The 27383-nt window shown below is 38.6% G+C and overlaps 1 protein-coding gene across 2 annotated transcripts in view; it reads right to left on the reverse strand.

Moving 5' to 3' along the window:
- Nucleotides 1-384: 384 nt before the first annotated feature.
- Nucleotides 385-27383, reverse strand: part of LOC108927839 (protocadherin-17-like) — a 42136-nt gene continuing 15137 nt past the window's right edge. For both annotated transcript variants that reach the window (XM_018741430.2, XM_018741422.2), the window contains exons 2-4: nt 21934-21992; nt 21578-21750; nt 385-1684 (exon numbers count right to left, since the gene is read on the reverse strand). In XM_018741430.2, coding sequence (XP_018596946.1) covers nt 1014-1684; nt 21578-21750; nt 21934-21992 — 903 coding nt within the window. In that variant the 3' untranslated portion in view covers nt 385-1013. The remainder of the gene's footprint in view (nt 1685-21577; nt 21751-21933; nt 21993-27383) is intronic.

The following is a 27383-nucleotide window of genomic DNA, read 5'->3' on the forward strand; positions in this document are numbered from 1 at the left end:
AATAAAAAATATGTCATTTGATGTAAACACATTAAATCCAATACAATTTCACATTAAATTATATTGTGTATAGCAGTAGTATGAAGGGACATTTCCTTTTTTAAAAATCTCTGAACGGTGTCCGCAATAAATAGTACCTCCTAAACTGTTCACCGTTAACTGAAGTTGTTGTTCTATAAAATGTATAAATATTATATATATATATACATATATATGTATGTATATATATATTATATATATGTATATGTGTGTGTGTGTGTGTGTGTGTGTATGTATATATATATATATATATATATACACACACACACAAACACACACACACACACATGTTCACAGTAGAGGAAAAATGTCCAATATACAGGATTGTGATTGCCATAGGCTAGGGTTAGACAACAGACCTTACAAATACATGAAAGTTTGAAAACTGATGAAAAATGAACACTTACACAACAACTATGGTGCCTTGTTACTGCTTCACCAACCTGGAATGTTCTACATGTCAGATAAATAGAGGGAAACACAGTTTACACACGTGACTATTAATGGCAAGTGATGAACAGTTACATTTTTCTTATTGCCCTCAACCCCTCATAGATTCATGATGTCGTTCTGCACTTCAAAGAGCATTAGCACAAAATCAGAAAAGTCCAGTGGCACGTGTCCTTGTCTCTTCATTTAGACTCTGTGTGTCCGCAATGCCCCCGACTTTGCACCGACTGTCATATTAAACTATCGCTCTTTCCATCATCATCATGGATGTCCCTTAGCCTTCTGCCATGTGTGAAGGGGTGAAGGACAGACTGACGTGAAATCATTATGAGCTGGTGGGCACTTGAAATATAGAAGCCAGAGGCAGCTGGCTTCCTCTGTCTTTTCCAAAGAATTTAGTTCCATAAATAGCCTAATTCTCCCCAAACATTGTTCCTTCTTTAAAATATTATTTTTAAGTAATATTTGTGTTTTTTTATTAATTATTTTTAAGCCCTGCATGTGTGAGCTCTAAGGTTTTTCTTTCATTTCCTTGTTGGCGTGCCATCACTCCCTCTGCAATCCTGCAAAAGCTTATCAATGTCCCGGACTACCTGGTCCGCCTCCATGCCATCTCGGTGATGCTCGGGGTTGCCACGTTCTAGGTGATCCAGCACACGGTCCATTTCACCGTGGTCCTGTCCCATGCGAGAATGGCCGTCCACCAGGGCCTTGCCCATTGGTTCCGATGGCAGATATGGAGAGTCTTTCAGCTGCTTATTTGGTGATAAGTACTGGCCATCAGGCGGTCCATACTGGCTGCTCCTGGCCTTGCTGTCAGTAGGCTCCATGAGAGCTGTGCTGGACGTGCATGGAGATGTGCACAGTTTGGTAGGGCTACTAGACGCAGAAGGGACCTCTTGCAGCAAGGGGCTGAGGGCACGCTTGGCTTTCAGGTAAGGCTTGACGTTCGCCACCAGCACAGTGTGGTCCCGCCTCTCCTTCCCAAAGGTGCAGAAAGTCTTTTTCCCATTGGGGTTGACTGTCTCATAAGTCTCCGTGTCCACCACGGCCTCCATCCCTGCTGGTACGAAAAGGTTGGTGCGATAGTCAGTGCCTTCTGCCTGGTTACCTGTCGGAAACTGAGGCATCCAGCACCTATCGGAATGTCCTAGCACTCGGCACTCATCTGTGCAATTAACGCACTCCTCTTGTTCTGCAGGGAGAAAAAGACAAGCAAACGGTATCAGTCTTTCCGTGTAGACGGACCACCTACAGACGCCAAACGGTCAACAGTTCTCATCATCTAACTGTGCTTTTCACAACCCCACTGTGGTTTATATTGGAAAACAAAAAGGCAAATGAATTGGGAAGAAAAACAGAATAATTATATAAAGGGATTTCAAGGGAATATGGGATATCAGATGGCGGATTTTGTGTTTTCCATGACTATGATCAAGGGGATGGCTGTGTTCACAGGGAGTTCCAGATACATCCTGGACTAAAAGGGAGAAAAACAACAACAGTTCAATTTGGCAAAGATGCAACGCTGTTATCACAAATTTATGTCACTGGGCTTTGAAGCCTTCCCAAAGCAGACCAGCCATATATTATAGCCAAGTTCCTTGTGTATTTCAGAGTGCTCTCCCTTTCATCTCAATTCAGAAGAAAACACATTCTGAATTTCCTTTTTTTTTTTCTTTTCTTGATGGCATGTCAAATGTATCCAGGACAGGAAAAAATCATGATAACAATAATAAAATATAATAAATGCACACACTTGGAATGCAATAAAAATACTAAACATTTGTCTTTTTTGAATGCACACCTTCAAATGATAGGGTTATACTGTAAAATATGCATTATTAAGAACAGTTAATCCCTTGAATCATTATGACAAATAAAAATATAGCCATGGACATTTACACTTTTAGACTTTATGTCTGTTTCCCATGAAGAGCACAGCCAGTACAATGTGACATTGGTTTTTGGCACACATCTACAAAAAACATTGCAGCAAGAAAGAATAGGCAATCACTATGTAAAGTAACTATTTTTACAGAATTCACAGATGTAAAACAGAACAAAGACATGTAATAGCACATCATAGCACAGCAGCAAATCATATATCAGCTGAAAGATTTATGGTATCAGAGTAGCTAATTAGGGAAACAAAAATCACTACAGTGCAGCAATGTTTGTCAACGAGAAGCAACTGACACAAGACATTTATCACAGTCTCACAAAGAGTGCCTCTTTTAACACTCTATTTTCCGACCTTGGTAAATGGAACATTATTTACCGCTAAATAGACTAGATGCACTGCATTTGTTTGCAGCCTTTTACATCTTGATGAAATCTTCTGAGGCATTTTTATGAGCCACTTTGCTAACAACACATTATCTGTAGTTCTCTGACAAATACAAATAAACAAATAGCAGCATGAAGCGGACCCATACTGTTGCACACTGAAATAGCAGACTTAGCCCAAATTGCTGAAAAATATCTAGATATCCAAGCTGTTAAAGTAGGCAAGGCTCCGCAAAACTTTGAGCGATATTGTTTTGGACAACTTTATTTATTTATTTATTTTATTTTTTTTTATTTTTTATTTTTTTTTAAAAAACATCTGCTAAACAACTGTGTAACTAAGAAACAGCTGGAAAACAAGCTGAAACACAGCATGGCATTCCTTAGAGGGGAATTACAATAAAACAGTTGAGCTTGTTGCCTGCAGAGACGGGGTCTGGTTTACAGTGGTCCCACGGGGTAACCTATCTCCAGGACTTCCTGTTACGGCACAGCAGCATGTGTAATTAGATATCTTTATTAATAGCAATGGAACTCATTACATGGCAGTACAGACAACCCTCCATTCACTGAATGCAAGACAACAGTCTTTATGATTTTGAACTTAACAGTGGGTCATAAATCTTGCTTCACTACTGACAAGGGTATGCAGTACTGGAAATGGGATTTTCAGTGTTTATTTTTGTCTTTCTAGTACTACTTTTCACCCAGACATACACATCCTGATCTTACTCTTTGAAATGATTACTTGTGCAAATGATGTGTGAAGTTTTACAATCCATCCATCCATCCATCCATCCATCTTTTTTTAAACATCTATCAATATTATATTCATATATATTCACATATATTTAACAATGATAATTACTTTAGAAATTGTCCATAATGTGTAATTTAAGCTTAATGTACAACAAGACACTGCAAAAGCCCTGTACATGTATACTATGATTTCAGGTTATTATTTTTCAGTTAAAGATTTTGTTATTCGTGGTGTCATGTCAAATTGCTCGGGTGTGTGTGTGTGTTTTTCTTTTCCTTTATTGGGCTGAGTTCAACAGTTACTTTCCTCTGCAGATGGTTCCATCAACAGCGAGACTATGGTTAAAAAGCTAGATATTTTCCAAAAGCAAATAGTTTTATTCAATACAAATCTAAAATATTACTTGCAATTTCAAACAAAATACATTTGTCTATAACGGCCATGAGAAGGTGACTTCACCTTGGCCAGTTGTGTGGGTTTTCTCCGTCATATTCTCTATGCAGGGAAATGGCTTTTTGTTTCCTGATTACTGGGAAGTCTCTAGTAAACTCGATTGCGTATTATACAGAAATGTATTCACAGTTTGAGTAAATATTTCTTTTTCTTGAGTTTCATTACTATTTTTCTCATTGCCCATTCAGTTAACACAAAGAAAAGTATAAATAATACATAATGACACATTTTATGCATTCAGACAGAGGGACCCTTATAGATTATTAATGCATTCTCTGTTCTCTTGACTTCAGGTCTCTCACCTGATAAACTATGTCTAACAACATTAAAAATTAAGCATGTTTCATTCTTCTACCACATTACAAGTTAGTGTGTTATGACAACGGAAGAATTGCAAAAATGAAGCATATTTTTATGCACTGCATAAATGCATAGATGATGCTTTTTCCAAATTACATGTCTTTTAAACAGTATTACTTCATGTCAAGGCCATACTTTAACAGTTTGCCAAGAAATAAATTAAATGTTGATGAAAAAACCCACTGACAAGGTATTGAAAAATGCAATTAAATGTTACCTAACAAAAAATCTACCAGACTTACATTTCTATCTTTTTTCTGTTAGCAAGAAAAACGAGACAGACTTTCCTCCAATCCATGGACATTAAAGAGTTTAATAATACAAATGGGCCTTGTTGTAGAAGGTAAACAAATACCTGAGGCAAAGCGAGTTTGTAAAGGGATCTTGGAAAGACGCGGTTCGTCTGTGGTTTATTCGATTCTGAAACACTCAAAAAGCTAATGTAGCATCTGTAAAGCTTTTGTGTACCCATAATGCACAAAGAGATGCATTAAGGGCTTCCACCAAATCTTTTATTAGCATCTAATTTTTCAGTCTGTCTCCTAGGTAAAATATATGAGAAGCCGGCGATTTGTAGACTCCTGAGTGGTCCAGCGCATTGTCTCTTCCTCATTGGGGTTTCTCCTCATGAGGAGAGACGGCACAGTTTCTCCTGGAGTTGCCCGTTTTGTGAAAATGTCACAAAAGCTGGCATCATAGTGCCAAGACTTTGAAATATCAGCACCACACGGGCAGAAAGAACTAGCTCCAGTGCTGTTTTTGTGCTCTCATTCCCGTTTAGTATTCTGAGTGCTTTCGTTTTTTCCAGACCCTATGATCAACACGAGTCTTCTGACTCTGGTTTTCTTCTTGTGCCTGTTCAAAGCCAGAAAAAGGAAGACAAGAATGCAGATGTACAGTAGCATACCGCCGCGTGGTTACTGTGACTTGCCACGGAAGAAATTGAAGTTCAAAACAACTCCTAATTGTCCTCAATCCAATTCACTAAAATACGGGCACAGACATGTGAGTACATTTGATAGTAGCTGAACACAAGGGGGAATTCTCGAGGACAGATTGAGGAATGTCTGACGGCTTGCCAAAAATGGAGCGCAAGCTGTTGGTTACATCTAAACGATTAGCTTTGTCCGGACAGTCTTCTTAAAAACCGCTGCAGGAAATAAGTCATCCAGACAGATACTTCGCAAACACATGAGAAGGCTGGTTCACTTTAATGCTGCAATTTGGCCTTTTACAGATTAATATCTCGCTTAATGGGACAATCAAAATTCTAGGAAAGCAGATCAGTGAGAATTGTGAGAAACACCAACTTCCTTACAAAAACAACTGGCTTCATTCGCATAGCAACATTCTTTGTTCGCCATTTCAAAGCAGAAACCTGGGTGAAGAACAGATTGATTTTTTTCTTTGCTAAATGTCACCCTCACCACAGGCTAGCCCCTCCCACTCAACATCGGCATCCATCTGCACTGTATTGCTTTGCATTATGATTAATATCCTCGGATGAATGCGATTAAAAGGGGAGTGGAATGGCATGGCTCACAGGGCGCCCGGCACCTGTGTCCTTGTGCCCGGGTCCAGCTGATCCAGGGACGGGGACGGCCTGTCCCCTCCAAGCAGATTTGGTGGCAGCTGGATGAAGCCCGGGGCATTTGTGACAGGCTGCCACTGCACCTGCTCACCTGGGGTATGGTGGGGGCACCATGGTAGCACAAAACCTGCCTCTCATCCCCTAGCATCAAGCTGCAGCAGGCAAGATGCTTGGGTAACCCTAAGTACTTTCCATGGATCAGAATGTTAAATGCCTAAACAACAGAGGTCCTTGCTATGCTTCTTGCCACAATATGCACGCACACGCACACACACACACACACACACACACACACACACACACACAGAGTGAGTAAATGTATCACTATATACTGTACATATGCTAAAATGTATGCCAAAATATGTGGCTCTAAGACCTTATGAGGCTAATCCAACTTCTGAGTAGTTTTACACACGGAAAACAAAACAATACTGGGGTGTGTGGATGGGCTTTTTATCTCAGCATGAAGCAAAGGAATCTCAGTATGTAGTGGGAAGTTCATCAGCAGGCAACAAGCAACACAAAGAGGTTGTACATGGATTTATGTAAGCCAGGGTCAAATGTTTTTCAGTAAAATAACTTATTATATTTTCATCCCAAACCATAGTCTGTTAATACTTGGCTAAGTTATTGAAACTTATTCCCTTAGGGCAGGCTATCAAATGGAGAGAAAATAAACAGAACCTAATCAAAGGCTGCTTATATAACAAAACAAAGCTTTGGTTCAGGTAGAAACATGATCGTTGAAAAATACCTAGCATGCTTAGTTCAGGGAGAAGGTCAGAGATTAGAGGTTCAGGCTTTGTCCTACACAGCAGGTCACCACTTTGTTCCTCTCTGGTGATCCAAAGATCCTCTTGCTCAGAAGCACAAAGGGTGCATTTATTGATCGTTGGAGTTTTTCGTCTCAAGTAGACAATGAATAGCCCATGCTCAAATTTCTGCATCAACTTAACCGCACCGCAGCCTGTCTCCAATTTCGGTCAGATCAACAGGACAGAATGACAAGAATAAAACATGCCTTTGTTTGCCATTTTCTGTGTTGCTCAGGACCTGTTTTGATGGGGTGAAATGGTTTGATCTTGTAAGCTCTTGAAGAAAAAAAAAAAAAGTCCTGAAGGGTAGAGTACATAACAACTTAGACTACAGCCCTGGATTACAGCTTTGATCATAGGCTATATATTTCAATAACCAAACAGTGAGCTATGATGGCAGTAGCATTTGACCATTAGGAGCTGCTACTTGTACCAATCTGACACCAGGTTTCTGGGCAATCTACAGGAAGAATGGTACAGACAACAGTAGTTTACATAGGTTACAGGTGCACTGAAGGGTTAAGTGATATGAAAGGTATTACTCATATGCCTCAGAGCAAGGAATTTGCCTGAATTGGCTGATAAACTACATCTCACAACATCCACCAGTACAAATCTGAGAATTAGGCCAAAGAATTCATTCCGAAAAAGGGCATTAACTAAGCAGAGTAAATAAAGGAAAGGAATAGACAAATTTCAGGTGAATCAACATGGCACTGAGGACTCAAACCATCCATGTGATGGCTCTTGATGATGACTCATGGCACACAGCCAACTAAATAACTTCAAAGTCAAAGGTCTTGGTGTGCAATTTGCTAGTAAAAGAATAACAAAGATCATTAAATTAGTCTGGAAAGTGCAAGGCGAAGCAAAGGTTATGCGCTCCAAAACATGCTCCGAACTGCCATTACTGAAGTGACAAAGTGCAAATGAGAATTTCACATTTGACTTACAAAGCTTCAGCGGTCTCAGTAAGGCTTTCATTTTCTGAAGAGGATGACAAGTCCTGCGACTGCAAGAAGGATCAGAGGCAAAAGACAAACATGCTGTAGGAGAACTCTTGAAAGGTGAACAACTATGACATGGAATCTATGGTCAATAGCACCATGGACTGCACTTCCCATGTTGCTTTTCAGCAAAGCTGGACTACAACTGTTGTAATTTTATTGAAGGGAGGAAAAAAAGGTTGTCATTAACAAGGCGCACTGAGTCGCTGGGCACAGCTTTGCCAAAAAATGACTACATGCTTGAGTGCTTCCATGCTTTACCATTGGGGGGGTAGGGGAGGCAATCAAAGAAGCACATTCAATAGCTGTTTTCAAAGAAGCGTGTATAATTTACATTTTTCACCAACATATACCTTTAAGACTAATAAGCTCTAATGGCCAAGCAATTGCCTGGGAAAGCCTTGAGGCTGGCTGTTAAAAGCAAAGGGACAAAGAGGTCATTAAAGGAGAAGTCACGTGGTCCCTGATACTGTGTAATTTGAAGTGAAATGTGCTTTTAAAGAAATGTACCTGCATGAATCGTTACAATAAAGAACTATAACTATATTCAAAACAAAACAAAAAAAAAAAATTCTGCTACACAACAAAAGGCCCATTGTGCACCTTATCTTTTATCTCCAAAATAAATATTCAAGGATGGCAATCTGGGGAGCTGGGCAGGTGCATATTTTACCTTGAGAGAAGCAGTCTTATTAAAACAGGTGAAAACAACAAGAAGCACATTTTAATCTGCCATTTAAACCCTTGTAATTGGGACATGAGGGATCACAGTCTTCAATTGTGATTACATTCCTCTGACTACTTTTGTTTATATCTTTGTTCTTGTTCTTTAAGTCTTTGAGCAGTTCAGCCATACCACAGTAACCAATTTCCACCTCTGCTATCTAACCATGTTAAAAAACCCTGAGAATTAAGTGGATAAAGTTCCTGACAGTCACCACTGTTTATTGAAGATTATTAGTTATTAAAAAAGAGAGAAGCTGCTAACTATACAGCCATATTCCTAACCACAAGAACAATTTTTAACTGTATTCTAAATTCTTGCAGTAATTTTCAGTAACACCTCCAAAACCATTTTAATTCCACCAATTATAGTTTACAATGTGCTTTAACTTATAGAAAGTTGGAGTGCAGTTCAAACTGTAAGAGTGACTCTAATACAACTGGCAATTACCAACAGCAGACAGGTACAGATGGAAAAAGACACACCTGAGTGTGGAGAAACGCAAATTCAAACAGGCCCCTCTTCTGCTATAATAGAGGCCTAATTACTTGAAAAACATTTTGTGTGCTCATTAATTGCGTTCATCCATTTTGTTTGCACACAAGGCAATTTGAGAAGTGTGGGCTCGGGCTGGCTTCTCTGACGCGTGCCATGCGCACGGAGGAAGCACACGAGCCACGCTAATCAGCAAAATCGCCTCCAGATTGAAATCAGACACGGCCCAGCACCTGATCTTCTCTCAATCAAAACTCTGAATAAGTGATTAAAACACTTTACTGAGCTGTATCAAGACAGATTTTTTTTGTTGATATAATAGAGAAAAATATGTAGCAATCCAAATTTTCCTTGTTTGATATTTAAACAGCATGTTTATTTCTTTATTTATTTTTTATGCACACTATAATAATGGCCAGGATCATACAACTTTCAATGATTCATGCCCAGAAACTAGAGGGTATGTGAGAGCCACTGAGTTGGTTAAACAATCGCTCCATTTGCTTAATATTCTCAGCTCTGGCAACATTATCTCTGGCAGTTGGCATTCGCTTCATCTTCACTTAGAGGATAATGGACATCTTCCTTCTCCTTTGAGCAATCACAATGAAATGTCTTTCACTGAAAAGGGTGTAACCTTTTAACCAAGATCTCAGACAGAGCAAGAACACCTTGCTGTTATTTATTTAGACACCAACTAGCAATAGCAGCACAACTAATGGTGATTGGGACTCTTTAAACAACATTATAGGCATTCAAAGATGGGATCATGGATTAAGGATCATGTCATAAATACTGCATCTGCATGAACCGACAGTTGCATATAGTTTTCATACCATTTTAATCTTGAACATTCCTTCTTCATCCATCTACAGTGACATAATACGAAGAGACTGGGTTCCTGGCAAAAGGCCTGCCGGATCCAGCTTGTGCTGTAAATCACAGTTTGGCATAACATGGCTGCTGGGGATAGGCACTACTCAAACCAGAGGTCCAGCATCGACTGCAAGGTATTTAAACAGGACAACAGACATGAAAGCTGGATCACGCAGCAGCACAACAAGGGGACATTTTAATCGTGCTTCAAATGGCGAGATCAAAACAAATACAATTTGAGGCACAGCACTAGAAGAAGGTCTCTGCTGTGACACACCCTGGCTAGTGGATTTTCTATAGCATAATCATAAGATTAATGGTGCCTCACAGCTCCAGGGGCTGCGGGTTTAGACGTGGGTTTGAATTCAGCTCAATTTGTGTGGAGCGTGCATGTGTGAGTGTTAACATGTTCTCTCCATATTTGGGTGGAATTCCTCTCAGTGCTCTGGTTTCCCTCCCAAACATTTTCAGTGCATTGGTGCCTCCTAGTTGCCTGCAGCATGTAAACCAGTGCATGTGTGCACATATTAGTGATCGCCCTATGACCAACTGGTGTCACGTCCAAGGTGCATCCTGCCCATGCTCTATGCATTCATGATAACCTCTGGACTACTGTGACCCTGATCTTGACAACCAGTTATAGGCAATGAATAGATGAATACAAATGCCCATGTACACCTAGTCGAGCGACAGGACATTCTGTACCCACATTATGTCAAATTTTAAAGCAGAGGGAAACATTTGAACAAACATGAATAGTACGAACATATAGAGATGTATATCTGTGCCTGAAACACTATGTTAGCCAATATATAGTGCATGCCGACACATTCGATATCCTAGGAATCGTTTTGACTGACAGGAAACACCTGCCTCCTTTCATATCCTGTATACACAGCTTACTGACAAAACCAGACTTATGTTTCCACATACATCCATTTAGTATTGACAGTCTATCCGTCACAAAACACAGCATAGAATCTAGGTCATTGCTATTTATAAATGAATAAAAATAATGTAATTAAAACAAGCTTTTGTCTGTATGGTAATATGAGATCATTAATACATTACAATTACAATAGGATATTAATTACACATTTAATTTGCATTGCTACATATTAAATGTGCAAAATTTCCCCCCACGTTGGTCCTGGCCACAACTTTGCTGCAGTGTATGAGGTGTAGTTTGCTACTACTTATACGACCACGCCACTGCAGTTTAACAAAAATGTCTCCTGAACATTGTTTTAAATATATAATAAATATAACACCCCCCCCCCCCAAAAAAAAAAAAAAAAAAAAAACCCTAAATGCAATTCATTGCAGAGCAGTAAGATTAGGGTCAAAGATTAGTAAGATTACATAGGATGTGCATGGGATTATACAAGCTTTTGAAGTTAAATTACAGATATGGAAAGCAAGCAAACACCTGTGTTGTAAACAACCTCATATTACATGTGACCTCCTACCGAACCATAATGCATTAAACCAATTTGCTGAAGCAATCCAGAATCTGAGGATGAGTCTGCCACCAGAGACACCAGTATTCACTGGGATTTAAGACACAAAGCTCTGAGAGGCTTAGAGAGCATTAAAACTTATTCTGATTACATCCCCATCCTCTTTGCTACTACAATAAATTCACTTCAATCCATGTATAATATAATAAAAAGTACACGCAAATATTATGCTTACATGGACATCACTGATTCTATCTAGAAAATATATCACTAAAGCATGTCAAAATATAATTAGACCTCAGTGGTTATGTGCTTTATTGTTATTAATTTATTTCTTTTAAATGTTAGGTTTCATGGTGTGGAAGACCTATTGTATCGATAAAATTATTTCGATATTGCTAATTTTTGGTAGTATTCATGTCTGATTTCTACCATTCTCTCAAGAGACAGTGAAAAAAAAAAAAAAAAAAAAACTAGATTCAACACCCCATTTCTCCATTATCCAAATTTACATACATTAAGCAAGCATCAACTCAAAGAACGAGGTGCAGCACTACAGTAGCTTAGCTAAAAGCTTTTGATAATCAAATTTTGATTATGTTGCTGTTCAGCAAGCACTGCAAAGCATCCTTGCAAAACAGTGTTAGGAAGCTTGCAATGCTACTGTAAACAATGGACCTAAAAACCCTAGAAGAAAAGGCTATATTATTCTGAGAGGAGGATTCATTGCTTAAACCAGGCGAATCAAGCAGAGCAATCACAGCCCTGGAGTTTCCCATACTGGGTGTGTAATTGTCACTAATTCCAGTGAGGCCTGTGTAAGCAGTATCTGACGACTGACTAACCCAAATTCGCTGTAGCGATTACCAACTGCAAACTTTATAGTATTCAAAACCCAAATCATTCCAGATCATAAAGAGAGCCACAAATATGGTGTGATTCATTTTCAACAGGGGATGGGAAAACTGAAAATAATCAGACAAAACACATGTGTGCAGAGCATCACAGCAGAAGGAATAATTGAGCCAAATGGATCTCTGCTAGATGAAAATGATGCATTTATTACTGGTGCAATCAGGGTAAGCATCCCCATTGCTTCCAAGGAGGACAGTACCCACTTGTCAGATTTATTGTTGCCTAGTTACAATTACGTGCTTGCCCCATCCCCCCCCACAAACCCCCGACTCCCACTGCTCCAACCCCTACTATGACCCGTTACTTCTCTAGAGGCTTTATCATATCATCTCTTGACTAGATTATCCTCTCAGTGCTCTTTGTGGGACGCATCTTTCTCCTGTCATGGAAATATAGAAGGGCAAGAGGCTTAGTGATCGTGCCGATTTGTACTTTTTAATCAAGACGGATTCCAGCCACCTTCCAGGCAGATGGCTCGGCAGCTTTCAAAGTCCCACAGAACCAAGAGAGATCTGGCCCAATGCTAAACAAAAAACAGCTTTATTGACAATGTGGGTTTATTCAGTTAAAATAAAGATTCATTATTAAGAATTTATTACACACCAAATATTATTAAAGTACATATTAGCAAAACCGTCTTCTTGATTACCTGTCTCAGTGCATCATTACAGGATAATATTTCCATTTAAACAAATAGTGGTGCACACACATTTTATGAGTTTGACACGCAGAATCGTACCACTGAGACTAACGTAGTGCAAGCTAAGTTGAAACTATCAAGACAAAATTAATCCCTTTGAGCTTCAGTTGCATTTTCTTTCAGAATTCACTCGATTATAATAGGTACAAAGAGCTGAGGGATGTTGCAGGGAATTCAGCTTCTAGTTAAATCCATATTTCCTGAGATTTGCAACCCCTAGATTATTTCCATGTGGGTTTTTAATGAACATAATCCTTTTGTTAATTTACTAGTGTTAAAAAAAAGAAGAAAAGAAGGAAGAAAAACAGTGTTAAATGGGGATTAACTTTAAAAGACACCTGAGCCACAGTATGCACATAGATGAACTACTGAATTAAATACAACAAAAGCAGAAACAACAGCAGGAACTGTCAAGAGGAAACGCATGTTTTTATTTTCTCACTGTACCATAAAAAACCAGGCGGTTCACAGACCAGATCCGCCCCTGCACTTCGCCTCATAGCATTCCCCTCAAGAGGGAATATCGTCCGCACCAGAGATGAGGAACCACTAGAGACATGTGAAGGCACAAGCACCTCCTCCCTACAGAGGGGGGCCTCTTCCACTGCCAGCCTGGCTCTCCCCAGCCAGGAGCTCTGCCCTCCCCTACTCCTGCATCGTCAACTAACATGCCACCGTCACCACTCAAGCCATTTGATACAAATGGGACAGAAAGAAAAGGGGGATGGGAGCAAAGTGCTGGGGGGTATCATGGACTGGAGATATTACCAAGGGGGGAGGATGATGGAGAAGGGAAACCTCCCCACCTTGCTGGCCCACTCCAGTCAAGCAACCCATTAGCTTTCCGATATCCGAAATTAGCATGCAGGACACAGCAAGGTAAGTCGCGTACTAAACGACAACTCGTGCAGGAAGAGCCCAGCTTTATATCTCAACTGCTCCATCTCGCAAACCGCTGACAAGCAGCGCTCTGGGTGCTTAATGATATTTCAACAGTGAAAACACATTTGTCTTATTAGACTACGTTGTCTTTTTACAAGGTTAGCATCCGAAGGTGACAGCGCCCTTGCAAAAATCAGATCACGATTTTGCTAAATTTAACTGAGAAATCCCGAACTACATCTAATGCCGTACACAGTGTACACAGTGCATTTGGTGTGGTGAGCACTATGTGATTTTAAAAAAAAAAAAAAAAAAAAAAAAAAAACATGATTTTGAAATTCCAAAGAGAAAAAGAAAAAAAAAAACTATGCCGCATCCATGAAGCTGTCAGAGAAGGAAGTATTGCATTAGAAGGGGAAGAAGACTAGAAAAAAGTAAGTAAAAAAATAAATAAATAAATAAACCATAGCCAGCAGGAGCACCTCAGATTAACTTTACCTTAAATGATTGGAACTGATAAAAATTTTCTGGGTTCTTTTCTGTCTTATTGGGTTTTTAGAGTTGAGGTGCAGGTCACACATAAAGCATCAGCCCTTATAGCCTGAAGCCTCAGAACCTAACACACATTTATACATTATAGAGAAATATTATACATTATAGAGTAAGAGTTTACATATAATAAAAATCCACTTGCGGGGGCAGCCAGCCTCTTGTCTTGCTTCCCTTAGAATACACAAATACTGTAGCTCCCCTTCCCCTGGATTAAAATAGGTGACAGATGGGTGGAGTGGCACAGCGCCAACAAGTGCCAAAGTGTCGTGATCTTTTCTTTGGCGTCGTTTTGACGGCACATGCAGATAACACGATTTGTCTCACATCTGGAGTTGCAGTTTGCATTCTCATAGCAATCATGTCTCAGTACCCCAAGGGGTAGTTGTACTTTTCCTCAGAGTCCTGCCCCTCTGCACTCATCTCAATAGTGTATGACCAGAGAGTGAAGCTCTTCAATGCCGCCTCTATGTGACATCTATTACATTACTTGTACCATATTAGATTTGTAGAGATGTAAGATTTCATCACGAGTCATTGCAAAAAGCCTTTGAACCACTGAATAGAAAGGTAAAAACCCAAAACCCTAAAGGAACATTTTCTGAAATTTAAAAACTTGGAATATTAACAGAAAAAGTGTTTTTCCATCTAAATGTTCTTCACAATAATATAGAACATGGGTTGCAGACATCCATTGCTGGCTATATATAGCATTATTCTATAAAATATTGTATATTATATCATGTTCACAACAGAAGCTCCCTCTGCACACATGTGGTTGATTCTGCTACAAAATTACATTTCTTTACCTGTATTATAATTCTAATGAGTGGCCTTCTTCCACTTACTGCTTGTGATACAATGTGTGATATCACAGGCAGTGAGAGAAGGAGAGGCTACGGAGTCAATATCTGATGCTGAAAGACACAAAACACTGACAGACCCCAGGTTACCTCACTAATGATTCATACAGGTGGATTGCAAGATGTGTGTGGTTAAAAATAATATTTGGTCACTGTTTTAGAACTTTTTGGAACTAGGCCAAAATGATAATCCTGCATAAGGTTTTCCTCTTGTGCTACATTTACTTGGATGTGTAGGAATTTGCAGTTTCTTAGTTTACTTACTAAAGGTTCCTAAATTATTGTAAAAACATTCAAATAAATATTAGTGCTACTATTATATTGCTTATTGCTATCAAACTTTAAAACCATTTTCCTTGAAACTTCTGCCATGTAAAAATATTCCCATAAACTTCAGGTGTACTGTTTAATCTGTGTTTTCAATACCTTAGTAATTAGGAACAATGCAATTATCCATTTGCGAAGGCCTGAAAACAGCAAATGTATTTTGTCATGAAAATATGCACATATAATAATCACGCATCTGCACATCACCCTGTTAAAAGTTAGAACTTCATTTAAACATACATACAACTAGATACATGATGAACTAAAAGGAAAAGACATGATCACATCCTTCAGCAACAACACAATTTTTTGTCTTTGTATTGACTGCTTTCACCCCACTTTGACCTTGTGTATTCCTAACATGCAAAGATTAAGATTGGTAACATAAGGGAAAACGCAATATTATGTTGTAAAAATATTACACACATATGCAAATAAGGCAACACCATCATTCCTATGCAATACTATACACACTTCAGGTGTGTCTTTACTAATGTATTTTATCTATTTCAAACATATTCAGGTAATATTCAATAGCTGACAAGTGACTGATGTTCATATCAATAAGGACTTCAAGACATACTTTTGTGTGCAGCACGTACAGACTGGCCCTTCCATTTGTAAAAGTAAGGCCTTTCATTTGTAAAACACATATGCATATATTGTTAAAGATGCATGTGGTAGTAAAAATGTTGAATATGCAAGAATATCAGCAAATGCATGCTTTATTACTGCTCAATTATGATTTCTATAATTTCTGTAGAAAATGCATAACATTTTACCCTTAAGTTCAATTTATTTAAAAAAAAAAATCAGACCAGAACCTCAAAGAAGAAAGAATAACAATTCATCAAGGCCCTTAAATGGGACAGGAACATGTTTTAAAGACTGGAATGGCTCTCATTAAGGGTTCTTCGGGGAAATAATAATTTATTTTTATTCACTGTTGACTACAACACATAATTAGTTGATGCAGCTAAAAAAAGTGCTGAACTAATGTTTACAGTTTTTAGCCTCTTGCATTAAAGCATGAAAAATGCAGTCATTAATAACTCAAACCAGGGCAATAAAACTCGTCAGGTATTGGGGAGACAAAAACCTACAGATAATATTAAGAGAAGTTACAAATATGTGGGGGATATATTAAGCCTGTCTGAATGCTGTGGAAGACACTTGACTGCCTTATTACACCTGTTGTTCAAAATGGTCTGCAGTGTGCTTGTGCTACATGTACTCCGTATCTGTTTCCTTTAGGAGATCAGATGGCGACAAAGTTAGTGTTCAAAAGGACCTCTGATCCACATGATCTTTCAAAAGAGCTAAAAAAAAAGACTTCTCACCCTGAAAACAATAAAACGGTGGAATTTAATTAAGTTCCCAAATTAAATGGAATGCTCAGTCCCCTTTTATAAAGGAGACAAACCCCTAAAACCTCAATTCTACCCCAAAGCATTTAGTGGTTCCAAATCAGCAGTAACCTTAAACTAATGGAATTGCAACTCAATTGCACCATACCTTTGAAAACAAGGTATAAAAACAGACAAAAGCGGGCATAAATGAGAACTCTTGTGCCAGAATGATTATTCAGACCACAATTTTCTTTCATGGAACAATACCTGTAACAGCAGCAAAGAACAGAATAAATAACAATAAAAAACTGTATTTTATGATGTGAACCTGCAAAAAATATGTTAAATTTAAAACTATTAAAGCACATTTTTTCACACTGCAAGTGAAAAACCATGAATTTCATACAGAAATATATACATACACAGATATAGAAACAACAAGCCAATAAAAATGCATGTATAATAGAATTACCAGCTATTCTCAGTTAGTTTTAATGTCTTAACATTTTTATATCTGAAAATTCACTCACTCACTCAATCACTCACTCACTCACTCACTCACTCACTCATGGCAGGTAACTGCTTATCTTAAAGTGAGGCCAAGGAGATCCAGAGCCTATCCCAGGAAGCACAGGACACTAGGGTAGTCAAGATACACCCAGTCCAGCACACTGGAGACACACATAGACAAGCGTACACCTGCGCACTCACCATTAATACTTTTTAGTCTGTTAAAAATTCTGATTTATCATTATTGATACTGTATGGAACTCATTGTGTTAAATAATGCAGTTTTTATCTTCCATTCAATCTTCATTATCATGTACTAATTGTGTATCGGGTGGATTTAAGAAGCCATGTGTCACTAAACGGAAATGTTACTTTCTGCAATGTATTGTCGAAATACACTGTGACAGGGAAATGCATTCCTACAAAAAAAAATAAAAAACACCAGTACATGATATATAAATGCAATTGTTCTTCAGATCTAAAGAGGAAAATTCTAATTAAAAAAAAAAAGAAAAAAAAAATCTTAGGAAAGAATGTCAGGCACCATCACCTGAAAATAGTAAAATGTACAGGAGGTTAAAGAGTACATGAGGCCCATATTTCATATTTTGCTTGGTCCAACAGCAATGGGTAAAGGATTTGAAAAAGCTAAAAAACTTAAGCAAGTCTTATAATGGATCATCTGTACAAAGATTTAACATTGTATGATCACACTTTGCTATACTGGAATCAGCAAATTGCACTTTTAAATTAGTTTAACAAATGGTATCGATCTAAAGAATTTCTTCCTTTAATAACTGCTTTATTCACAGTTATAATCGCAAACCATACAAATGGATGTGCTTGTTGTTAACTAGAAAAATACTAATGGAGTTACACGACTTATGACACTGATCTAATTGACTGAGGGGGCAACACTTACTTTTTTCATTTAATTGAAAATACAAAATTTTTTCACAGAATTCATTTCTCATGGAACACATTCAAATGCGTGCCAATTTTATCTGATGATTTACTGTATTCATAACAAATAGAAACGAAATAATATTTCTTGATCCATTAGCTTCTCAGTAAAGCATCTATTATTATTATTTGTGTTGACTGCAAATCAATTTCATGGTGCTGGAATATACAAAGTCCTACAGTTCTGTCAACTAAAAGGAGAAAACAAAAATATTTCAAAATAACATGATTAATGGCTCAAATATATCTTTGATTGATTTGATCAGCGGTGTCAGTCATAGGTTCAACCAATTTTCGACTGATTTATTTTAATGCTTTGTTTTATTGTATGTCACACCATTGTGGTAGTGAACCATGAACTGTAATAATGCACTGAAATACAACATAGTGGGAAAACAATGGAAAGGAAAACGGTAAAGGAAGGCCAGAAGTAAAAGTGGGGGTTGTGTGGGGGCTTAAGCAGTGTCAAATGGCATTCTTCTCATGTTCCCTTCCTCGACAGAGCAAGCCGCTCTCGTGTTCTCTGAGGCTTTGTATGACAGGAGGAAATCAACTCATGCGTGCAGTCACTAATGAATGCATTCCAGGATTAGGTTCTGCTGCAGGCAAATCCTTGCATCAATTAATCATCAATTAATATAAAAGCCTCTAATTTAGTTCTGCTTAATTAATACACAGCTCCTAATTTGGAAACTTCAATTAATCAATTCTAAAATAGCCCCTCATGTGGCGAAACAATGAAAAAAATAGTGAGCCAAAAGTTAAACTAAAAAAAAGAAAAAAAAAAAAACGACAAAAGGGATAGGGAATTGAATGGGGAATGGAATGGGGAAAGCCCCTTCAAAATAAGGATTTCATTTATAATCTGTAAAGAAAAAAATATGAAAAACCATAACTCCTTTGAAAAACAAGCTGAAATTTTCAAGGAGCTAGCCAGAGCCCTGTGTACGGTTCAACCCAACTTGTAGTCTTGTGATTGCCAGTTTCAAAGGAAGTGGGCCATAGCTTCAAGCTGGCCACGCTCAAACAAAGGAGTTAGAACAATAAGTTGAACCAAATACACCTGGGGTTAGATGAGTTTTTTTTTTCTTTTTTTTTTTTGAAGGAGAAGTCATGCAACCTCTTACATTATTTATTTTCTCAAAAGGCGATTTTCTCTAAATCGACTTACACCACAGAGAAGTTCATGAACATAAACAGACGGCTATTTATTGAAGCAATTCAAGATAGGAACCTTGCTCAAGGTTACAAGAACGATAACAGCCTGAGGACATTTCAGGGAGCTTGTTAACTGCTATACCAACTGCTTTCCCAGTTGTTGAGGTGGTTTATTACACATTAATGGAAGAGTAGTGCTGCACTAACGCATATACTTCATTTCAGTCATAGTAGAATACCGATGAGTTCCTTATGTATTTGCACTCTGCTTAATAAAAGAGACATTTTTACATATTATTTTAGAAACAAAGCAGCATTAAAAAGGGACAGTGGCTAGTGTAGCACTTAGAGTCCTTTCCTTCCCCTCAGGATAACTGGGTTCAAATTTCACCCGCTGCTGTAGTACCCTTGAGCAAGGTACGTACCCTGAATTGATGCAGTATGATTTACCCAGCTTTACAAACAAAGGTAAGTAGCTAATTCTAAAACCCTAACATTGTAAATTCTGTTGGACAAAGGTGTCAGCGAAATAATAGTTAATAATAATAAATGGCAACATATCAAAGCAATATGCAGTACGTTTTCAAGCAAGTTTCCCAAATTTTGGTACGACTTATCTATCTATGTACTTATTTATGTATTTATTCTTCCATTCCGACAATGGACAATTCCACCACAGTAGAGGAAACCTTTGTCCTTGTATCTCATTTATAGGTGACATCAAGAAAATTAAGCGTGCCAAGCGAGACACGTTTCTTTTTCCTGATGGCCCTACTGAACAATTGATCACTACCCTCAGATCAAGATAAAATTTATTTAGGAAACATACCAATCAAGAAATGTGCTTGTCATATTGAAATTGAGTTTGAATCCTTCCTGCCTGTCTGAGTGAATAATGGTCACTGGAGACTTTTCCAGAGAAACTAAACCCAGAATAAAAAGGAAAAAATGGAAGCCAAAAATTACCAGGAACCAGCTGACAGAGCCAACTGCCACTACCACTTTTCTTCAGAGTAAAGGGGAAAAGTCAAAGACTCTCCCACACTTGGATATGCTCCCTCTATTTATGGGGTTTGTGCCGCATGTTTTTTCTAAAGAAATCCGCAGATGGTTTGGAAACCATTATGTTTAGGATTATTATCATTGTTATGAGGTTTTGTCCTGCATGTTGTCCTCTGCAGTGACTTGCCGTCACTTCAAGCTATTTTGTCCTCATTCACATAGACAATTAAATGGGTACATTTTGAAAATACAGAACATATGGGCTTCTCTAATTGGCCAATTTCTCCTGCCAGTACATTTGTTTTAGCTAAAACCCAATGAAAATGTGGCAATAATGGCAGGAGGACATTGCAGTGAATTTTTAACCATAATTTTCCCCTGGACTAAAGTGGTAGTTATTTTGCACCATTTGCAATACTGGCATAGTTAAATCCTAACCCTTTGCTCAACCCTAAACTGCACACTAGAGCTTTGTGATGCTTAAAAAATCCCATATTTTATATGACAAAATAGGACATGCAATGCAGTTACTTTGTCACTGAATTACAGGAAAAAAAGCGTTACCCGGCCTTATCAGACGATGTGTGTCCAAGGTATTTCATCTTTACAACATAAAATAGTTATGCATATTTCATTGAATTGAAATTGTTACACTGTGCAGGGTGTGCAATAAGTAATTTTCCATGTTCTTGTATGAAATTTTTACAGAATCCTGTTCAGGGCTGGTCCCCAGATTTTAGTAAATGAAAGTGCTAAAGTGGCTTGGTTTATGAAATTGTAATGGGCTTGTCTGGTTTGGTAAAGCGATAACATATGGCAGATTACACGTAAGGAAAGGGGCAGAAATGAAGGGGAGAAAAGAGGAGTTGGGGGGGATTAAGGAGATCAATAAATGAGAAGATAAAAAGAAAATATAAAATCATATGTAAGCATGGAAACTGACAGAGGGGTAGAGGAAGTGGCAAAGAATGCAGCAAGAATAAAAGAATGAAGAGAGGTGACCAGACGGCCTTTTGCAGGCTTCAGGACCAGCTACTCACCCTGCTCAAGTGGCTGAGGTTTTGCGAGGCTCGCCTTTATTCTGAGCACCTCCTTGTTGGACATGTCACAGCAAGAGCCCTTGTTCGTGTCCTGGTCGCTGTCGGCCTGGTCGCTGTCGCCGTGTCCACTGTCCCGCAGGCTCACCCGCTCCGGGTCCTTGAACGTGGAGCTGCTGCAATCATTGAGAAAGAAAACAAAAACAAATACAAAAAAAAAAAAAAAAAAAAAAAAAGTCGTGGTACCAAAGATCCTTCTCCGCGCACGGGTTCTGGTCTGAGTAGTACGGCCGGGGGAAAGGGAAACACTGACAAGAGTGCAAAAGCGATGCTTGAGCAAGTTATTTAATAGCCCTTACCTTTGAACAAACTGCTGCCTGCTACCCATGTAATTGGGCTCGGGCGGAAAATTATCTGTCTGTGAAGGAGAAAGGAGAGAATTTACGTATTGCACGGCTCGAGGACTTTCCTGCCGAGAAGCAAGATTTCCTGGTGGAGAAACGGTTAATAGTCCAAGAGTTCCCTTTCTAATATTCAGATCAGAACATTATAACCATTTAATAAAAACATGGGGGTTTGCTAATAAGATACTTAGACCATCTCACAGGTCAAACCACCAAATAATTTGCCATGGTTAATTGGGGCTCTCTCAAGGTAGAGAAGTTCTAAACTTTAAATAGGGCTCATAGCACTGCTGCTGATTACTGCTTTTTTGGTATGGCTAAAATCCTCTTAGTGATGCAGCGGACAATCTGCTCTATAAACAACTTTTTTTGAAAGGCACTACAAAATGTAGTCGTTGTGTAGCACAGAAGTGTTGACAAGTTCCTTACCAAGTGGATATCAACAGACATGAAACAAGTCAAACATAATCATGTCTATGCGGTGTTTTATGGGAAATTTTAACAATAAATATCCCGACCAGAACTCCTAAGAAAAACTATTACAAAATTCATTATATGACAAAAAAATAAATAAATAAATAAACCAGACATCAGCACAGCAGGAATCCTTGAACTTGAATCTATTACCTGCTTTTAGAAACAAAGATGCAGCAGGGCTTCAGCTTGTCTGTTAAAGCAGCTGATAATCAGGCGGTCAGTGAAAGGGTCAAAATTTCTAAGACACATTTATATTACTTAGTGTCAACATGCTGTTTTCCTTGTCTTTTAACCACGATGAAGAGGAACACTGAAGAGTAAATTTAAGATGCCATTGAATTATTACTGATGGATCCAAAATAAAACACCAGGATAAGCACTGCAGCTGTACCCACTGATTTGCTGTTAATGGATAAGGTTCAATTAAGGTGAATGGAGACAAAAAAAATATGTCACCAAAGAAAATATGTATTTTATTTTATTTAAAAGGAGCCTGGAATGTTGGGTAGTGGGATGGTATGTATATTACAAAGAGCACTTTGTTCACTAAGAAATGAGAACTTCCTGTGATGTTGACTCTCCATCCTAAAGAGCAGTAAGAACTCCAGTTTTTTTAACTCATTATGTATGCAGTTGATTTCGGTAACACAGTTGAATGCTGCTATGCTAAATTTCCAAATGCAACAATTAAATAGCTTAGTGCTCAAGCTATGTGTTGGTTGCATAAGGAAGCTACACACAACATAACTTAAATATCTGAATTGGTTTTCTGAGATAAGCATAAATCACTTACTGCAACTGACATTAATCAAAGCTTCTGAAACCAAAAATGCATGCCTGTCTATATAAATTACCCTATAAATCTCAAGAAGACTATTAGCTGCTTTAGACTCAGCATACTGCAAAAAACTTCTGAACAAATAACTATATAAAACAAAGTTAGACTCATAACACTGAGCCTATATTACACACACACACACACACTTTCGGAACCACTTGTCCCATATGGGGTCGCGGGGAACCGGAGCCTACCTGGCAACACAGGGCGGAAGGCCGGAGGGGAAGGGGACACACCCAGGACGGGACGCCAGTCCGTCGCAAGGCATCCCAAGCGGGACTTGAACCCCAGACCCACTGGAGAGCAGGACCCGGTCCAACCCACTGCACCACCACGCCCCCTATACTGAGCCTATATTATCAGATATAAATATGTGTGTGAGGGTATAATTTGACCTTTAACTGTCTGTAAAATTTCTTCAATCAAAGCTTTTACTAAGTTTCAGTATGCACCAAGTAAGGTATAACTGTCATGACAAACACAGAACGTAAAATTCAGTGAAGGAAAGCTAAGAAATGTATGAAAAGTTTAGGGAAAGGATAATAAGCTTGAGGAGAATAATAAGTGTTATTTGCCATCTAGAGAACATTTTGAAATTTAACATTAAATTTAATGATTAAAATGACTGGTTAAACAGGTTCTCTCAAGCCTGCTGGCTTTCCACTGTAACCTAAGCTATAGTGCATGCATTTCATTTTTTCTCAGTGAAGAAAAACGGAATATCAGATCAGAGGTTTTGAATGAAGATGGCAACTGCCGGTGGCTAGGACACAGTGGGAGTGACAGAAAAATAACACAACACTTGTGAACCCAATGGCAGCATCAAGGCCTTGCATGTGCTTTGCATGTTTCCGTTTATCTCTGGGGACATGTATCCTGCCTTAGCTGTCACCCTGGCTTAGGAGATGTCGGTGTAAGGTCATCCTACAAGTGTTACAGTTCAGAGCATCCCATTATCCAAATAGATCCAACCTTCACAGCTGTGACATATGGAGGACCAACTCTTCACTTTCATGTTCTCCAAACTAAGAATGCAGTTTTGTAATTTTCTCATATTTTAGTTTGAAGCTATTACAAATGTAAACATGTGCCACAAATTTGAATTAATAACATGAACTCATACTTGGTTTAAACAACTTATTTACGGATTAAAGACACAGTTGTGCATAAGCATAGCTAGCTGTCTTTTCAGAGTGCGAAGGCTCTGAGTTCAAATGCAGCTCCAGCTCTCTTTGTGAGCTCTTGGCCTGATTTTAATGGGGTTTTATTCCTCGCACAATCCAGAGACACACTGTTCAGGTGAACTGGTTACTGTAAACGGTCTGTTGTGTATGACCGGGTACCTCAGCGACAGACTGGCCTACTTTTCAGAGATGCCCCTCCTTTTGCCCCACACATCCTCCAGTTGCCTTGCATCAGCTTTCCTGAATTTAGTGGACTTACTGGACACAGTCATGGAGAGCACATGGATGGATGGCCACAATGTAAAATTAAATGGTAACAATCTTCTGGAATTCTAATTACGATTCTAATTATCTATTGTCTTTAAGTACAAAACATGTTTTCCAACTCATTTAAAAGTAAAATCTTGTGCGCATAACAGTGCGTGATTTGATGCCTGAACAGCAAGTAATTTATTCAAAAACCCCCACTTTCATCTCAAACATATTTATTAGAGTGTGTTACTAAGATACTCCCAGTTATTATTAGCTGTTTTGGGAGCTGGTCCCGCAGGCTGCCGTCCTGGGCCAAGGGCGTTTGAAGAAACCTCAGTACACCTACCGAAGCTGTCCAGCTGAATCAAACACATTCCCCTCATTTACTGAAGACCTGCACTTAGCATGAACTCAACTGCCAATAAAAAGCACATTAAGGAACTGTTGAGGAGGTTTCCCTCTCTAAATTAGAACTCAGACGAATCTTAGAGCCTTAGATTCTCCTGTCAATTTTATATATGGGTTCAATGAACAGCCGAGTAGAGTAAATAAGAGAGGCCTGGATCCAATTAATGGAGATATCCAGCCAGTATAGTTGGGTTCATATTTATTGAGCTGGGTCATATTTTGAGGAGCTGTGAAGGGGGATTATAAGGTTACCCTCTGTACATCTGGCCGTCTGGTACATAAATATTTCTGTAATTTGATCACACGGGTGGTAGGAAACACCTGTCTAATCAGTGATTTTGGGTAGGGTTTTGTTTGGTTCCGCTGCGGGGAATCTGGACAGTGGCTCCACAATCTGGTCCAAGGCACACACAAAATTGGTGTTTATCAAAGACTGCTTTCCAGTAAGTTAGAGCACCTGCATTCCATGGCGAGCACTCATGTCTGCCACACATATACACTGCTGCTTCTACGTCTTTTCAGTCACAATGAAATCGCTTAGATAGCGAAAATGCAAAACATTCCACCTTGCCTAGAAATGGTTAAGGCTCAGTGATGCACACAACCTTATTTAGTTGATTAATTGGTTGATTTATTTATTCATTCTGTGGTATCAGGAAGCAAAGGAACTGCCGGTCCAAATAATCTTAAAAATTCTGTTCTTACTCAGTCCAAAACAAGAATGAAAAGTCCAGGGTTGCTGCTTTGACTACGGGGCTCAAGGGGGTAGGGCTACCTTAGAAATCAATTTTTGTTATGATAAAATGTCTGAAAATTAAGTGAATTGAACACTGGGATCTTCTGCACCCGCATCAAACCACAGGTGCCCAAGTCACCAGAGAGCCACTTTTCGTAGGAAAGTCCACAAGATTAGAGAACACCGCCGTTTTCAACATTTCTGGGGCACAAGATGTGTTGAGGGTTTTTTGAGGCTACTAGAAGATTTGTCCTTTGCTGTCCCCCGCCTGTAAATGCATAACTCTGTGGAAAGCGCTTTTATGTGCTTTTATGCGCTTCCGTGCACACGGGCGACGGGCAATGAGTGGGACGCCATCTGTGGCCGTCTTGTTCATCTTCATGCACTGCCAACTTGCTTAAGATTTGCATTTTAAAATCGCTGTCCAGTACAGGCACCCGAAGAGCTCCATTTCAACTGCCTCAGCTTTTAAAGCTTTATTTCGTTATTTTATTTATTTATTTATTTATTTATCTATCCTGTCCTCAGACTTTATCTGGATACAATTCATTGTGTGGACATGACAGGAATTTGCATTGCAAGGATGCCAGCCACTTGCTTCCAAGTCAAGGCTAATGTCTGGGACAAGAAATCCGGCAGTGAGCTCAACTTATTTATAAAGCAGGGAAAAAGCTAAGTTGTAAGCAAAAAATTTAATAAATAAATAAATAAAAAAATAAATAAATAAAATAGCCCTAGCTATTTTTTTGGATAAAGGCAAATACATAATATCTTAACCAGTAAAAGGCAACCTATTGGAAAAAAAAAAAAATCCTCCATCTTAAATGCTCTGAATATTATTTACATAATGTGTCAAGGCATTTACCAATGGCTTCTATTTGCAATAGAATGAACAACCACCACACTGAGCTTCACACTGTAGTATGGGCTGAGAAACAACGATACAAATGAAGTGAGTAGGACATTAGTCACATGTTCTTATATCACAATGTCCATCTTGCTGATTTCTGATAACTGAGGAACATGCCGTCTGACTTACATTCTGAGTTGACAACTGTTTCCTTGTTTGGGAGCTACGTTTCAGATCAGTGTCAGTCACTTTCACAATGTCTGACTTAAGTCTTTCTTGCTAAAACATTTTCTTCCAGATTTATTGTTCCCACGTAACTTACCATTCCTGAAAGATACTAGAAAAAAAAAAGTATAAGGTAGTCGAGACAGCATTTTCGTAAGTAACTGCTGGAAGGGATGGCATAGTGAAATTACAATAACTTTTATGGGTGGATAAAGGCATTCATACTGAACTTGGTAGAATTTTGGTCAAAAAATATTGCACACTTAGAAATGATTAATCAGCATCCCAGCATCTGAGATGCTCAGAAAGGCATAGGGCCTGTAGTCAACATTTTTTTTTGTAATAGAATTTTAGATAGCAGCATTAAATTAAACTGCAACCCTTGATGAGGACATACCGTTATAGATAATGAATGAATGAATGAATGAATGAATG

Source organism: Scleropages formosus, chromosome 12 (genome assembly GCF_900964775.1).
Source record: "Scleropages formosus chromosome 12, fSclFor1.1, whole genome shotgun sequence".
In the NCBI taxonomy this organism is placed as follows: Eukaryota; Metazoa; Chordata; class Actinopteri; order Osteoglossiformes; family Osteoglossidae; genus Scleropages; species Scleropages formosus.